Genomic DNA, 17,449 nt, shown 5'->3' with positions numbered 1-17,449 from the left:
GTTTGGCAACGAGTATGAAGCGAGGGCCAGCCAGCGAGAGCATACAGGTCGCAGTGGTGGGTAGTATATGGGGCTTTGGTGACAAAACGGATGGCACTGTGATAAGACTGCATCCAATTTGCTGAGAGACTTTTGAAGGCTATTTTGTAAATGACATCGCCGAAGTCGAGGAGCTGTAGGACAGTCAGTTTTACGAGAATATGTTTGGCAGCATGAGTGAAGGATGCTTTGTTGCGAAATAGGAAGCCGATTATAGATTTAATTTTGGATTGGAGATGCTTAATGTGAGTCTGGAAGGAGAGTTTACAGTCTAACCAGACACCAAGGTATTTGTAGTATTTGCATATTCTAAGTGAGAACCGTCCAGAGTAATGATGCTGGACAGGCGGGCAGGTTGAAGAGCATGCATTTAGTTTTACTTGCATTACAGAGCAGTTGGAGGCCACGGAAGGAGAGTTGTATGGCATTGAAGCTGGTCTGGAGGCTAGTTAACTCAGTGTCCAAAGAAGGGACAGAAGTATACAGAATGGTGTCGTCTGCGTAGAGGTGGATCAGAGAATCACCAGCAGCAAGAGCAACATCATTGATGTATACAGAGAAGAGAGTCGGCCCGAGAATTGAACCCTGTGGCACCCCCATAGAGACTGACAGAGTTTTGGACAACAGGCCCTCCGATTTGACACACTGAACTCTATCAGAGAAGTAGTTGGTGAACCAGGCGAGGCAGTATTTTGAGAAACCAAGGCTGTTTGGCCAGATCGGCCAGATCGATGAATACGGCTGCACAGTAATGTCTCTTATCGATGGCGGTTATGATATCGTTTAGGACCTTGAGCATGGCTGAGGTGCACCCATGACCAGCTCTGAAATCGGATTGCATAGCGGAGAGGGTACAGTGGGATCCGAAATGGTTGGTAATCTGTTTGTTAACTTGGCTTTCGAAGACCTTAGAAAGGCAGGGTAGGATAGATATAGGTCTGTAGCAGTTTGGGTATAGAGTGTCTCCTCCTTTGAAGAGGGGGGTGATCGCAGCAGCCTTACAATCTTTGGGAATCTCAGACAAAGAGAGGTTGAACCGGCTAGTAATAGGGGTTGCAACAATTTCAGCTGATCATTTTAGAGAGAGTCCAGATTGTCTAGCCCGGCTGATTTGTCAGGGTCCAAATTTTGCAGCTCTTTCAGAACATCAGCTATCTGGATTTGGGTGAAGGAGAAATGGTGGAGGCTTGGGTGAGTTGCTATGGGTGATGCCGGGCAGTTGACGGGGTAGCCAGGTGGAAGGGGTAGCCAGGTGGAAAGCATGGCCAGCCGTAGAAAAGCGCTTATTGAAATTCTTAATTATAGTGAATTTATCAGTGGTGACAGTGTTTCCTAGCCTCACTGCACTGGGCAGCTGGGAGGAGGTGCTCTTATTCTCCATGGACTTTACAGTGTCCCAGAACTTTTTTTGTTGAGTTTGCACATTTTAATAGCACATTTCTTTTTTTCAATTTAAAGTTTTATTAAGTTCTTGTTTTTCAATCAACCAACAAAACACATTCCACATTCACAGATGTGGCTTTAAAAAAATAAAAAGTCAAAAAATAATATACATTTGAAAAAATTAAAATACAATTAAAATGAATGATAAAGTCAAATAAAAGCATTTATTTTTCTTAATCTGTATATTTTCCTTGGTACATATATATACATACATACATACATACATACGCACATATACATACATACACACGTACTCAAAAACTACATTAAAATAAAAACACACACAAAAAAAAGAAGAAAAAACATACCACTTGCAGCAGCACTATCAAGGTTCTTATCAGCTATTTCAAGCATTCGCTGAGACGACGGGCCAATAATTCGTTTTTAGGTTTTACAGTACCTTACACAAAATGTATCTGCGCATTTCCCTAGTCACCCCGTTCACTCTGTCCAGTTTGAAATATAGTTGAATAGTGGGGCCAGAGTCTATCAAACTTGGGCTGTCTCTTGTGGAGGTCATAAGTGAGCTTTTCAAGAGGAAGAAAGTCAACAATCTGGTCAATCCACATTTTAAATGTAGGGGGGGTATTGGAGGCCCACAATAGAAGAATACATTTCTTAGCAAAGTATGTAATAGTCATAAGCAAATTTTCTCTGTCAGGATCAACAACAAAGTCCTGCTGGGCATTAAGAAGATAGATACATGGGGTCATATCAAACTGTACCTCTAGTATTTTCTGTGCAGCAGTATGTACAGATTGCCAGTATCTGGCAATCTCCCTACAGTTCCAAAGTACATGCATATAGGTTCCACATTCAGAGGTACATCTTTTACAGTTAGGAGACATATCTGTTTTCATTCTATGGAGTCTCAAAGGAGTATAATAAAATTTGTACAAAAATTTGTAATTAGATTCTTTCATTTTTACGCTGGTAGAGGAGCAGTATACCCTGTCGCAAACCTCCGCCCATAACTCATCACTAATAGTCAGACCAAGGTCCTTTTCCCAGATTATTTTCAAAGGAGTAAAGGAGGAGCTTCCTTTCTCAGAAAGGAGTCTATAGATGTAAGATACTTTGCCTTTAATGGATTGTGCTGTGACAAGAAGGGTTTCAACTTCGTTCAACTGAGTTCTAAACCTCCTCTTGGAGGTAAATGAGGAAATTACATGTCTAATTTGAAGATATTTAAAAAATAATGGGATCTTGGCACATCGAATTCACTGCAGAGCTCTTGAAAGGATTTCAGTGTAGTGGTTTTCTGATGAAATAGGTTTGAAAAGGTCCTGATTCCTAGAGTATGCCAAAGATTAAAGTTGGCATCCCTCAGGGCTTTTGGCAAGTCTGGGTTGCCTACTATAGGCGAGTGAGAACATATTTGGGAGGAAATGCCCAGGTATTTCTTACAGTCCCTCCACGCTAGTAGGGTGCTGTAAATCGCAAAGGTTTTGGCTATGTTGCCCACTTCACTAAAGTTATTAATGAATATAATTGAGCTTAAGGGCAATGAACCACAGGATTGGGCTTCTATCTGAATCCACGTTGACTCTTGTCTGTTTGTGATCCATGTTAGCATGTTGCGGATTTGGGAAGACCAGTAGTACAATTGAAGGGAGGGAAGGGCAAGACCACCTTTAGATTCAGGTTTTGATAAAGTGGAAAACTTGATCCTAGGTTTTTTATTGCCCCATATAAATTTGGTGATGCTTTGGTTAGTTGTTTTGAAGAAGGAAATTGGGAGATAGCATGGGAGCATCTGAAATAAGTAGTTCAGTCTAGGGAGGACGTTCATACGGATTACATTAATTCTTCCTACTAAGCTAATTGGGAGGGAGATCCAGGTTTGGAGATTGTTCTTGATTCGATCCAGGAGTGGAAGATAATTTTCCTTAAAAAGGCTATTCAGATCTGGTGTTATGAAGATCCCGAGGTATTGAAACCCCTGTGTTTTCCATTGGAAAGGACAGTGTCTTCATAGTGCTGGTGAGTGTAATATTGAGAGGGCAGACAGTGGATTTGTTAAAATTGATCTTATAACCTGAGAACTTGCCATACTGAGCAATTGTGTCTAAAATGAGAGGGAGGGATTTCTCAGGGTTGGATATGTAGAGCAAGACATCATCCGCGTAAAGCGAAATCTTGTGCTGCAGGCCACCTGCAGAAACACCCATAATACTTGGATTGCTCCTTATCAGCTCTGCCAGAGGCTCCGCTCCCAACAAGTAGAGCAGCGGGGACAGCGAGCACCCTTGTCTTGTGCCCCGTTCCAGAGGGAATCTGTCAGAGTTCAGTCCATTAGTAGTCACCATGGCATTTGGATGAGAGTATAGTGATTTGATCCATTTAATAAAATTTGGGCCCATATTGAACTTTTCTAAGACTGAAAACAGAAAGCTCCACTCCATCCTGTCAAACGCCTTCTCAGCATCCAGTGAAGCCAGCAGGACAGGGCTCTTTTGTGCGTTTACTTGATCAATAATATCAAAAAGACGGCGAATGTTATCAGAAGAGTATCTGTCTCTAATAAATCCAGTTTGGTCCGCTTTTATTATTTTGGGAAGAAGAGTGTTTAGTCTTTTGGCGAGCAATTTCGTAATTATTTTATAGTCGAAATCCAACAAGCTTATGGGCCGGAAGGACGAGCAGGATAGGGGTCCTTGTCCTTTTTAGCAACACTGTAATGCGAGCTGTGTGCATTGAGTCTGGGAGAACTCCGTTTTGCAAAAATCCTCCAGCATTGGCATGAAGATAGGGCTGAGCTGGGGCCAAAAAGCTTTGTAGAACTCTCTGGGGAATCCATCTGGGCCTGGGGACTTATTAGGTGGCATGGAGGTAATTGCCTCCAGGATCTCCTCAGGAGTGAAGGGGAGTTGAGATCTTCCTGGTCGGTCTCTGATAGTTTAGGTAGCGAGATTCCCTCTAGGAAAGAGTGGAGTTCTGCCTCTGTGTGTTTTCTCTCATAGGTATATAGTTTGCAGTAAAAATCATGAAAAGTTAAATTGATCTTTTTTGGGTCATATGTGACCTCGTCCTCTGCTGTTCGGATAGCCATGATTGTACGCTCTGACTGCTCCTTTTTTAATTGGTAAGCAAGCAATCTACTGGGCCTATTGCTATACTCATGGTATTTCTGTTTAGTAAAGAAAACTTTTTTTTTAATCTCCCGAGTGTAGTCCAAATTCAGTTTGGCTTTGGCTGCTTTAAAATGACTCCAGGAGGTGCTGTCTAGGGATTGTTTATGTATTTTTTCACAGCATTCCAGCTCCCTCAAGATCTAGCCTGTGTGCTTCCATTGCTTTTTTCTTAGAGGAAGCATATGCAATTAGATGACCTCTTAGTGTGGCTTTAGCAGCGTCCCACATTGTGGCCGGAGAAACAGGGGAATCTTTATTGTCTTGTGTGTAGTTGTCTATCCATGTAGTTACCAATGTATGGAACTCGTCATTTGATAGCATGGAGGTGTTGAATTTCCAGCTCTTTGACCTCGGGATGTTTTTGCAGAGGTCAAAGCGGAGGTGGACAAAGGCGTGATCTGAAAGTGCTATGGGTCCGATTGTACAAGTGGCTGAATTTATGAAACTCTTTGGGATAAAAATGTAATCTATACGGGAGTAGGTGTTATGGACATTAGAGTAGTATGTATAGTCCATAGATGAGCTATTATTCTCTCTCCAGATATCTATCAGCCCCATCTCTTTAGTAAGAGAGTTCAACATCTTTGCAGATCTAGGTTTTGTGGTGGGGACTTGAGATGATTTGTCTAGGGTTGGGTTAAGGGTACAATTAAAATCTCCGGCCACCACACCAAAGGAGACAATGCTCATTGAACAGGGTTATAATTTTTGACATGAAGGCAGGAGTATCTGTGTTAGGGGCGTATATGTTTAATATAGTAATTGGTTGACCATATAGTGACCCAGTTATCAAAATAAATCTCCCCTCCGGATCAGATATGTTTTTGTCTATTATGAATGGAACATTTTTATGGATAAGTATGGTGCCTCTACTGTTTGATTTGAAAGATGAGAAATACACCTGTCCCACCCAAGCTCTGCGGAGTTTGGCATGTTCAGCATCACAGAGGTGTGTCTCTTGTAATTGCGCAATGTCTGCTTTTTCCTTTTTTAGAGCACATAGTATCTTTTTTCGTTTTATTGCATGCCCTAGACCATGGCAGTTCCATGTCAATAGATTTAAGGTACTAGTCATCGTCATCGAGCAGTAATCGAACTTTAGTGCAAGTCATCGCTGGGTAAAAGTGGATAGTAATTACAGCTGCGTTCACATAAAAGGAAAATAAATGGTGTACATAAAATAATAATCTCTGAACACCCCAGCCGAGTTCCCAAACAACTCGACACATCCCGTTGGATCTATTACCCCCCCGCTCAGTCTCAATTCTGTGTTCCGAATAAAACAAAAAACGGGAACAGTTAGCAACGCACAACGTCTCCCTCTCCCCACCAAAGAAATGCCTCACCCTCTCCACCCCGCATTGAGTAGATAACACAGTTGCCCTCGTCCAGACCTCAGTAAAAGAGGGGAGAAAAATAAGATCAATAGCCCAGCCTACATATACCTCCCCCAAGGGACATAGGGAACCCCAGGTAATAATAGCAACAACAAAAAAACAGGGAAATAAAAGTAGGCTGAAACATTAGTAGGCCTAGGTTAGGCTATACAGCCCATCCCTCTCAGTTAAAGGAAAATAAATATAAATTGGACGGCTATTATGACATTTAGGGGGTGGGTCTCTGGATATCGGCTATATGTCGTCTTACCTCCTTTAGTAATGGCATTAATCGCATTTAGTCATTGGTCTGTTTCTCATTGGCCAGGATTGTCTTTCAAAAAACGTTTTGCCTCCTCGGGAGTTTTGAAGTGTCGCAAGGCTCCTTGGTGAAGAATCCTGAGCTCGTTTGGGTATTTGAATCCCCTGAAGATGCCTCGGTCAATGGAGTATTTCTTCACTTCGTCAAATTCTCGGCGCTTTCGGCGTATTCCAGCTGACAGGTCCTGGTGTAAAGCGAGTTTGGCGTTTCCCACTGTGATGGTGTTGTTTTTCGCCGCCTGTAGGACTCGTTCCTTGTCGGTGAATCTCAGGAAACGTATGGTGATTGGGCGCGGTGGTTGTCTGGCTGCTGGTGGGGGCCTCAGTGCTCGGTGAGCTCTCTCGAGTTCTATGGGCCTGTCGGTGGGCAGGTGGAGCCACTCGGGAAGTTTGTCTTTCAGGTAGCGGATCAGTGGCATGTTTCCCTCTGCTTTTTCGCCCAGATTGAATAGAAAACAATTATTCCTTCACCCCCTGTTTTCCAGGTCCTCTGTTTTCTCTTCCAGATGCTCGATTTTCTTTTTAGCATATGCTATTGTTTCCATGGCATCTGTCAATAAGTTTCCCATGGATAGGATTCGCCCCTCTGCCTCAACCATAAACGCGGGGCGCCTGGACATCTTGTTGTTGATGTCAGGCAATGCGTTTTCCAGGATTGTCACCTTGCCCCCTATCGCACTGAGCTGAGAGTTAATGGCATCTAATTTGGTGTTTAGTTCTGTACGTTGGGATCTCAGCTCAGAAAGGATGTCTTCGACAGAGTGCGAGGTTGGCATTCGTTGTGCCTCGTGGGGGAGCGGGTTCTCTTGCTCCTGGCTAATGGCGCTAGTTTTTTCTGAAGCTAGCTTCTTCTTGGAGGCTTTTTCCGTCGCTAATACTCGAGTCCGGGTAAAAATATCACCTGTAGTGTCGCCGCCATGACTTTTTCTTACTAAAGCTAAATGAGTGTGAACTTGGAGTGGAGGTAAGATTAGGAATTGGAAACTACTTGTGCGGAGCTCTTAGTTCACGCGGCCATCCCAATAGCACATTTCTTAAAAATGAATGAATATTGAAAATAGACCATTTTGATTTTGGTCAAAATTTGGTCATAAAGGAGGCCTTGGTAAGGCCAAAATGGCACAAATATTCCAACTTAACGTCTCAATTATGCTTTCTCTAAATGTCCCTTCTATAGATAATATTATATGAAAATCTAAAAATGTATGGTCTTGTTCTGTTCTAGTTTCATAAGGAATCACCCATAAGTAAACTCAGCCAAAAAAAAAAAAAAAAAAAAATGAATGTCCCTTTATCAGGACCCTGTCTTTCAAAGATAATTTGTAAAAATCCAAATAACTTCAGATCTTCATTGTAAAGGGGTTAAACACTGTTTCCCATGCTAGTTCAATGAACCATAACTGTGGAACGGTCGTTAAAGACACTAACAGCTTACAGACGGTAGGCAATTAAGGTCACGGTCATGAAAACTTAGGACACTAAAGAGGCCTTTCTACTGACTCTGAAAAGACCAAAAGAAAGACGCCCAGGGTCCCTGCTCATCTGCGTGAACGTGCCTTAGGCATGCTGCAAGGAGGCATGAAGACTGCAGATGTGGCCAGGGCAATAAATTGCAATGTTTGTACTGTGAGACACCTAAGACAGCGCCACAGGGAGACAGGATGCCCAGCTGATCATCCTCACAGTGGCAGACCACGTGTAACAACACCTGCACAGGATCGGTACATCCGAGCATCACACCTGCGGGACAGGTACAGGACAGCAACAACTGCCCAAGTTACACCAGGAACGCACATTTCCTCCATCAGTGCTGAGACTGTCCGCAATAGGCTGAGAGAGGCTGGACTGAGGGTTTGTAGGCCTGTTGTAAAGACAGGTCCTCACCAGACATCACCGGCAACAACGTCACCTATGGGCACAATCCCACCGTTGCTGGACCAGACAACTAGCAAAAAGTGCTCTTCACTGACGAGTCACAGTTTTGTCTCACCAGGGGTGATGGTCGGATTCGCGTTTATCGTCGAAGGAATGAGCGTTACACCGAGGCCTGTACTCTGGAGCAGGATCGATTTGGAGGTGGAGGGTCCGTCATTGTCTGGGGCGGTGTGTCACAGCGTCATCGTATTGAGCTTGATGTCATTGCAGGCAATCTCAAAGCTGTGCGTTACAGGGAATACATCCTCCTTCCTCATGTGGTACCCTTCCTGCAGGCTCATCCTGACATGACCCTCCAGCATGACAATGCCACCAGCCATACTGCTCATTCTATGAGTGATTTCCTGAAAGACAGGGATGTCAGTGTTCTGCCATGGCCAGCGAGGGGGCCGGATCTCAATCCCGATTGAGCACGTCTGGGACCTGTTGGATCGGAGGATGAGGTCTAGGGCCATTCCCCCCAGAAATGTCCGGGAACTTGCAGGTGCCTTGGTGGAAGAGTGGGGTAACATCTCACAGCAAGAACTTGAAAATCTGGTGCAGTCCATGAGGTAGAGATGCACTGCAGTACTTAATGCAGCTGGTGGCCACACTAGATACTGACTGTTACATTTGATTTTGACCCCCCATTTGTTCCCGGGACACATTATTCCATTTCTGTTAGTCACATGTCTGTGGAACTTGTTCAGTTTAATGTCTCAGTTGTTGAATCTTGTTATGTTCATACAAATATTTACACATGTTAAGTTTGTTGAAAATAAATGCAGTTGACAGTGAAAGGACGTTTCTTTTTTTGCTGAGTTTGGGTTGCATTTTGAGATTAACATAACTTTGAATGTGGGTGGCTAAGTACTAAATTTGTGTGGCTAACTATGCTTCATGTTTAAGAAACATTTTAGATTCATTATTTCATTGAGCAAGTTGTACTCTGATTAAAGCAGAAAGATGGGCACAGACACCATGTGATAACTGCAGGGGACAGAATGCATGAAAGTGAAACTAATGAGCACTCGCTCTACCTACCTGCCACTGGTGCTGCTGCTGGTACTGCTGACTGAGTCGGAACTGGAGGAACGGCTGCGAGAGCCAGAGCCACTGTGGGAGCGGGGAGGCCGGGATGCCTGAGTCGACAACCTTTGTGGAGAGGGGTTACGTGAATGTGTAGAGTGTGGAGATCGGCTGCGACTGTCGTGGTAAGACCGATCTCTACGCCGACCTCCCTCTTCTTGGTACAAATCCCTGTGAACTACGCTGGCCAGTATAAATGGTTCTCTGGCACGAGGCTCATATCGAGGTTCTGGTGTATCAAAGTGGCTAGGGCTTCGGCTATGTGAACGATAGTATCCCACACCAACAGATGAAGATCCTCCACTTCCTCCAGCCACAGCCCCACCACCTGTTCCACTGATGCCAGCACCTACAACCCCTCCACCGATCCCTGCAGAGACAGCCCCACCACCTCCACAGGCAGTTCCAGTCACAGAGTTAAGCATTCTCTCCCTGGTATCTCGGTAATAGTCTGTGTCGTAGTGACGCTGCCGGTCAAAGCTGCTGCTAGCACGCTCGTGATGACCATAGGCACTGTGATCATATGCTCGATCCCGACTTTCAGCAGTCCTGAGTGACAGGGATAGGGATGGAAGGAGAAAATGGTGAGAGAGAAAGAGATACACATTATGCTTTTTGACACTAAATACAAAACTAGTTGAGCTTCACATGGTGTTAAATAAAAGTATATCAGGTTAACAAATAACTAAGACAGCAGTCAAGTTGAGTGTTCAAATGGGGTATCTGTTTGAAACGGTATACAGTAAACATTTCAATTGACATATCATACTTTACATTAGCAATATATTTAGTTTAGTTTATATTTAGTTTATATTTAGTTTAAAATATTTGTAAAATGTTCTAATGAATTCATATCGCTCATTAATTGCTGCAGAATTTGTCACCTATATTTGTCTAGATACTTTCAGATGATCTAAATGAAAATGTTTAACTGCTACTATCTAGGCATGGCAATTTATATCAAATCTTTCACTTGTTAGAATTTTATTCTAGTATTTTGATGAACATCCAAATCTTCTGAATTGGAAAATGTATTGAAAACTGGTAAGAACCTAAATTAAAAGGAGTAGATATTTTAGACACCGTATTACATGTACTCGACTGAAAAGCAGAAAGAAAGTTGATATATTTCTTATGGCCCATAATAGAGAGCACACTCTGATCTGGAAAAACAAGAGTCTGGGGCATTCCCAATGGATTTAATGCGAAAACCTAAACGCAAAAAATGTATACACTACCGTTCAAAAGTTTGGGGTCACTTAGAAACTAAGGAAATTTCATTTTTTGTCCATTAAAATAACAAAATTGATCAGAAATACAGTGTTGACATTGTTAACGGTGTAAATGACTATTGTATCTTTTTATGGAATATCTACATAGGCGTACAGAGGCCCATTATCAGCAACCATCACCCCGGTGTTCCAATGGCACGTTGTGTTAGCCTTTTAAAATGATCAACTTGGATTAGCTAATTGATCATTAGAAAACCCTTTTGCAATTATGTTAGCACTGCTGAAAACTGTTGTTCTGATTAAAGAAGCCATAAAAAACAGGCCTTCTTTTGACTTGAGTATCTGGAGCGTCAGCATTTGTGGGTTCGATTTTAGGCATAAAATGGCCAGAAACAAAGACCTCTTCTGAAACTTGTCAGTCTATTCTTGTTCTGAAATATTAAGGCTATTCCATGCAAAAAAATGGCCAAGAAACTGAAGATCACGTACAATGCTGTGTACTACTCCTTTCACAGAACCGCGCAAACTGGCTCTAACCAGAATAGAAAGAGGAGTGGGTGGCCCTGGTGCACAACAGAGCAAGAGGACAAGTACATTAGAGTGTCAAGTTTGAGAAACAGACGCCGCACAAGTCCTGAACGGGCAGCTTCATTAAATAGTACCCGCAAAATACCAGTCTCAACGTCAACAACGAAGAGGCGACTCCAGGATGCTGGCCTTCTAGGCAGAGTTGCAGAGAACAAGCTATAACTCAGACTGGCCAATAAAAAGAAAAGATAAAGATGGGCAAAAGTACACAGACAAGGGACAGACGAATCTAAGTTTGAGTTGTTCAGATCACAAAGAACATTTGTGAGACACAGGAAAAAATGAAAATATGCTGGAGGAGTGCTTGACGCCATCTGTCAAGCATGGTGGAGGCAATGTGATGGTCTGGGGGTGCTTTGGTGGTGTTAAAGTGGGAGAATTGTACAGGGTAAGAGGGATCTTGAAGAAGGCCATCACTCCATTTTGCAATGCCATACCCTGTGGACGTTGCTTAATTGAAGCCAATTTCCTCCTACAACAGAACAATGACCCAAAGCACAACTCCAAACTATGCAATAACTATTTATGGAAGAAGCAGTTAGCTGGTATTCTGTCTATAATGGAGTGGCCAGCACAGTCACCAGATTTCAACCCTACTGAGCTGTTGTGGAAGCAGCTTGACCATATGGTCCGTAACTAGTGCCCATCAAGCCAATCCAATTTACGGGAGGTGCTTCAGGAAGCATGGGGTGAAATCTCTACAGATTACCTCAACAAATCGACAACTAGAATGCCAAAGGTCTGCAAGACTAATTGCTGCAAATGGAGGATTCTTTGACGAAAGCTCAATAATAATAATAATAATTATTATTATTATTATTTATTATTATCTACTGAGTTTGCCATTAGGGATGTCGAGAATAAGATTTTGATATTATGATAACTGTAATTGCGATTATTTTTTAGGGTTTTCACTGTATTGTGCAAATAAGATCATAATGTTATTGCACAACTAGTTATTTTAGCTTTTAGGGAATTGCGCAGCGGTAGCTGCTAGCTAGAAATATACTGCACTGATCCATATTCAATTACTGGAATCATTACAAAAATGCAGCAGTTTCTAAAGATTAGATAGCAAGTTATCTTGCAGGATCAACTACAAAAATCACCAGACCTCCTAACTGGTAGATTGTCAAGGTGCGAGAGCCTTCATCTGTCGGAATACCTAAAACAGTAAAAATACCATTCCAATTTTAAAGATTTTATGTACACTGAGTTAACGAGGTGGCGATTTATCAACAAATATTAGAGGGGGAGGAATACATTTAAAAAAATGTCATGCCTACTTAAAAATTGAACACAAAACAAGTAGTCTCCACTGAGAATAAAATGTAAGAATCACACTAACATGCTGACCAGACCGCGCGCATCTTGATTTTGTCCACCCACACCAGACAACGATCAGGACACGCTGGCTGAATTATCAAAAAGAACTTTGAACCAACTATATTAATTTGGAGACAGGTTGAAAAGATTTAGCTAGCCAACTTGCTGTTGCTAGCTAATTTGTCCTGGGATATAAACATTGGGTTGTTATTTTACCTGAAATGCACAAGGTCTTCTACAATGACAATTAAATCACAAATAAAAGGGTAAACAGAGTTTTTTTCCAGTAATCTCTCCTCCTTCAGAATTCTTCTTCTTTGGACTTTATATAGAGGTTCGCAACCAACTTTAAGGTGCATTACCGCCACCTACTGGACGGGAGTTGGGACCTCAGCTTATCTTTCAATCACCCGTGTGGATATTTGTGCCGAAAAACCAATGAGGGGATGGGAGAAGCAGGACGCGTCACAAATAGAAGCAAGTTCTATTTCAGTGCCTGGCTAAGCAGACACTCGTTGACACGCGCGAGCAGTGTCGGAGCAATGATTGAATAACATGTACGTATACATTTATTTTGTAACGCCTGCGCACGTGACACGAGCGGTGTGGCCAGCATGTTAGATGATTAGTTACCCATTTCATACGTATGAGATGAATCAGACTTATTGAGATGCAGTTTAGAAGGTGCTGGATCTAACTCCGGTAACACTTTATACAGCCTAATTTAAGATGGTGCCTTTAAAAAAAAACTGTGCTAACAATGGGATACGGTCTTTCTAGTAGTTTTTGCACCTGAAGGAATAAAACAATTGGTAACTGCCCGGTACTAAATGGTAGATAGTGACACTTAAGTCCATGAATCTCAAAGAAACCAAATTATAACAACTAAAATAACTACCTGGTACATAAGCCATCTGTAAAATAAACCTTTACCATAACTTCCTTTCTGAATACAGTGATGAGTATGATGGAAGTTTAATGATAAGTTTCAAAACCACACCTATTGTAGGGCCCTATAAATTCAGTTTTATTTCTTGCGTAATTCTATTGATTTTTTTCCCAAATTCCATTTAGTTTTTTCAGGTTCTCTCTCTAGAAATCACTTTAATAGAATAATAACAAAATTGAATGTCCGAAGTCCACAACAATGCTCAAACGACATCAGGAGACCACTTTAGAGGTCTGGAAAAAATCTAAGAAAATGTACATTTTTGGGGTGTAGATACCCTTTAATTCAAGTCTGCACCAGCAAGAGACTTGTTTGGTTTGGGGTGTTTCTGTAGTGCACGTTATTACGGAGTTTGCTAAAAGCAAAAAAATAAAAAATTGCCACTGGATTGATGCAAATAATCATGTAATTCTACCAGGCAGGCATAGGCTACTTTGTAGTTAACATTTAATTGAGAAAACAGTCTTCTGGTAGATGGAAAAGCTATCATTAGCATTATCCCTAACAGCTACACAAAGTGGTAAACAAACAGAAGGGGGCATTCCCGCTTTGCCTCTTCAAAAAGTTTAAGGAAAATACAAATCACTGAAGCATTTTGTTCACGTCTTGTGATAATCTTGGGCAAAGCATGCTAGCAGATTGCCCAATGACTGGAAGTCTATGGGTAACACCAGTTAGCATTGGCTCGTAAAACTACCTCTAACTTCCGTCATACTGGACACGGAGACATGAAAATGGTATGCACAAGTTAATCTGTTCCTGGAGAAATCCTACTCTTTGGCTCAGAAGAAAAAGGTTCAGCCACTGACAAAACGAGACTTTGCCATAGCCTTCTAAACATTGTCATAAACCCTTTAGTCATGACAAATCTGACAGTGAAATGTAATATCCAGTAGCAATTCAAATTAGGTTGAATCTAAATCTTATTTTTGTTAACTAACACAACTATTAAATATGATGTATTCGTTCATAGTTTTAAAAAAACATTCCCGAGGTGCATCCCTCTGTTTAGAACATTTGATCTGTGTTCATTTTTCACTCTCATTTCACTTAATGTGAAAAATGCCTAAGTAACAAGGTACTATTGACTAGGGGATTAGGAGCTGGGAAGTGGGTCGAATAGGTTCAAGGTGAGCGGGACAGCCGGAAAAAGGTACATAATCTGCAAATAACAACAAGAAGCAATTTCTGTTAGTAGGAAATATGGAGAAAGACAGGGGTTCAAACTAGGGGTTAGAGAGAACAGCTAAAATACACAAGGCAGGATATACCAACCTTTTGAAACAGCGGTAACCCGATCTACAATTCCAAATACAATCTAGGGAGACAGAACTTTGTGAACAAAAAGGAAAACTGTAGGGTTGGTATAAAAAATTATATTAAAAAAATATATATCCCAGGCAGGTTTATGTTCAAAATAGTCATCCTCATCAGTATGGTGGGAATAGTCACTTGCTTTGAGGGACTGGAATATCAACTAATCCAAAAATCTAATCCAATTGTAACAAGATTTTGCTGTGGTGTAAAATAGTCATAGGAAGTCAGACTAAACTATTCTTTCAAAAATGGTTACATAAAACGTAACGGATCAATTTGAAATGTTCATGGAAAATAGACAACATAGTCCAGTCCAGTCAAATCAATAATCTATATACAATTGTCCAGCTTCTGTAAACAGTGCTCTATTGATTCCCCATGAGCAATGAGTCTGGAACATCATGGCACACAACTAGTGGGAAAAAAGTATTTAATCTTTAATAGTCCGCCACATTTTATGTGCAAAATTGAGAAATTGTCCAACTAGATCCATTGAAGCAAAAATGATCTTGTAATAACACAGTTTATTTGTCAGTAGTAATCCATGTCTTAAACTCCATGATTCTCCCTCATAGGTACAGTTGCCTGAAAGGCAGTAGGCTAATTATTTGATGTTGACAGGATGTTGTCTTTTCTGATTCTGAGAATAATTGTATCCAAGGATGGACAGATGTAGTTCCACATTCAGAAGGGAGGTAATCCACTGACAGAAGGCAGGTATCTCCACTGACATCCAGTACCATGTTCTTCAGCCCCATATTTCCATGTAATTGTATTGATTTGTATGATTCCAAAATAATCCAATCCTCTACTATGCGATTCTGTTTAATGCTTCCCCCTACATCCATTGGAAAGTCTCACTCTTTCAAGAGCAAAACATAACAAATTATTTGAACCACCAACAAAAATGTTTATATAAAAAAAAAAAGTGTATAATTTGCTCACCCTTTGTCGTTTCTCTACAAAGTTGATCAACAGTTGAAGTCTCCCAGCATTTAATTGTTAAACCCTGATATCAAACATAATCCCATCACAAAACCGGAAAACCCATACCTTTATCGAATGATAGAATATCCTTTCGTGATTGGCCAGTTTTAATCCAATAGGGGAATACATATCCGGGTTAGGTTATCCACATGACTCCGGACCACAAGGAAAGCGCTGCACTTGAAAACACCACTGGAAGGGTTGCAGAATGATCGAGAACCCAATTTCTATTAATCCAAAAACTAGTTAATGCGTCTTAAAATGTGTAAATATGTATTCTTTGTCGTTATACGAAAATAGGGTGACCCATTAATCCACCAAGGAGGGCACGGTACTCCAGATCAGGGAGATCCCAGGGAAGGGCGCTGGAACAAACTCTCTCCAGCATCCATTAATCCCAGGAATGTTACGATATCCAATATGCACCGTACTCTCCGCAAATGGGATATCCACCTCACAGGAACGTTTAAACTCACAAAGATAATCCCCAACAGCCAATACGCTATTTACCACACACATTGAAGTACAATTGTGTGCATAATGTACATACATGCTCATTTACAGTGTAGCTTGGTGTCTACCATATCAATCCATGAGCGATGGCAACGCCCTGAGGACTTTAGAAGGGATGCCTACTGATTTAATCCTGTTTATGGCCCTGCTTATAAATTAATAGATGGAAAAATGCTTGGGGGTAAGGAGTTATCAGAAACCAAGTTCCCCCTGCCTTCAGAGAAACTTTGTCCACTTACCCGTCTAGTCTGCGCTCATAGCGTCCCTCTCTGCTGTGGAGAGATGCAGGGGGCCCATACACCGGGCCCCCTGCCACCCTTATGAACCCTGAAACATCCCGTCCACGAGAGCCTAAGGACAGGCTATCGTCCAGCCCTCTCACGGCACTAGGGATTGTGCCTGGCTCATTGTAATCAGTGCGCAGGTCTCTGTCCCCCATCTTGTTGATTGAATTATGTGCCTTCTGAGCACTTTTAATGTCCACAAAATCCACAAAGGCTGCGACTCCACCTTCTGACCCCCGCTTTGGAAGGACCTTGACACTCTCCACCCGTCCATATCTAGGGAGGAAATGGAGAATGAAAAGAAAACGGTTTATTTATTGATTTAAGTTGTATACCAATTGGAATGTTTTATTGGAAATGGAAACAAGTCAATAGGTAAAGTAGACCTATGCATTTTATAAAATTGAATCAAGGTGTGTATGTGCGTGCAGGGGGGTCCACAAAGGGGTGTCCTTACAAAATATTTATTAGGCCACTATCATTTCCTAACCTCACCAGGCAACAGTAACCAAGCAACTACAAATCTTGGCACATAGCACGATATACAGGTAACTGCCAAAATAAAGGAAACACCAACATAGTGTCTAAATAGGATGTTGGGCCTCATTTGCTTTGAGATCTGGTGACAAGCACACGTAGTTTAAACTTCCTATGCTCTTCGAGGCCCTCTTTCAAAGTCACTGAGGTTTTCTTCTAGCCATGGTAGCCAAAGTAATGGGCAACTGGTCATTTTTATTCTTGACCTTAAGCATGATGTTATGTTAATTGCTTAAGGGCATTTCCATCCAAAACACTTCTAAAACTCATTCCACGGAGGGCCGAGTGTCTGCGGGTCTCTACTCCTCCCTTGTACTTGTTTGATGAAATAAGGTCACTAATTGGTAAGGAACTTCCCTAACCTGGTTGTCTGTCTTCATTGAAAGGAAAACCCCAAAAC

General features: G+C 41.8%; 1 protein-coding gene across 5 annotated transcripts in view; it reads right to left on the bottom strand.

Annotated features, from left to right (window-relative positions):
- The window catches only part of spen (spen family transcriptional repressor), a 57,317-nt gene that overhangs the window by 31,335 nt on the left and 8,533 nt on the right, over positions 1-17,449 (bottom strand). For 4 of the 5 annotated variants that reach the window (XM_029621993.2, XM_029621995.2, XM_029621994.2 and 1 more), the window contains exons 2-3: positions 16,468-16,788; positions 9,272-9,865 (exon numbers count right to left, since the gene is read on the bottom strand). In XM_029621993.2, the coding sequence (XP_029477853.1) occupies positions 9,272-9,865; positions 16,468-16,788 (915 nt within the window). The other variant, XM_029621996.2, reaches the window with a different exon arrangement.

This window comes from Oncorhynchus nerka, linkage group LG20, assembly GCF_034236695.1.
Source record: "Oncorhynchus nerka isolate Pitt River linkage group LG20, Oner_Uvic_2.0, whole genome shotgun sequence".
Lineage (NCBI taxonomy): Eukaryota > Metazoa > Chordata > Actinopteri > Salmoniformes > Salmonidae > Oncorhynchus > Oncorhynchus nerka.
This window is presented reverse-complemented; position numbering and strand designations above follow the sequence as displayed.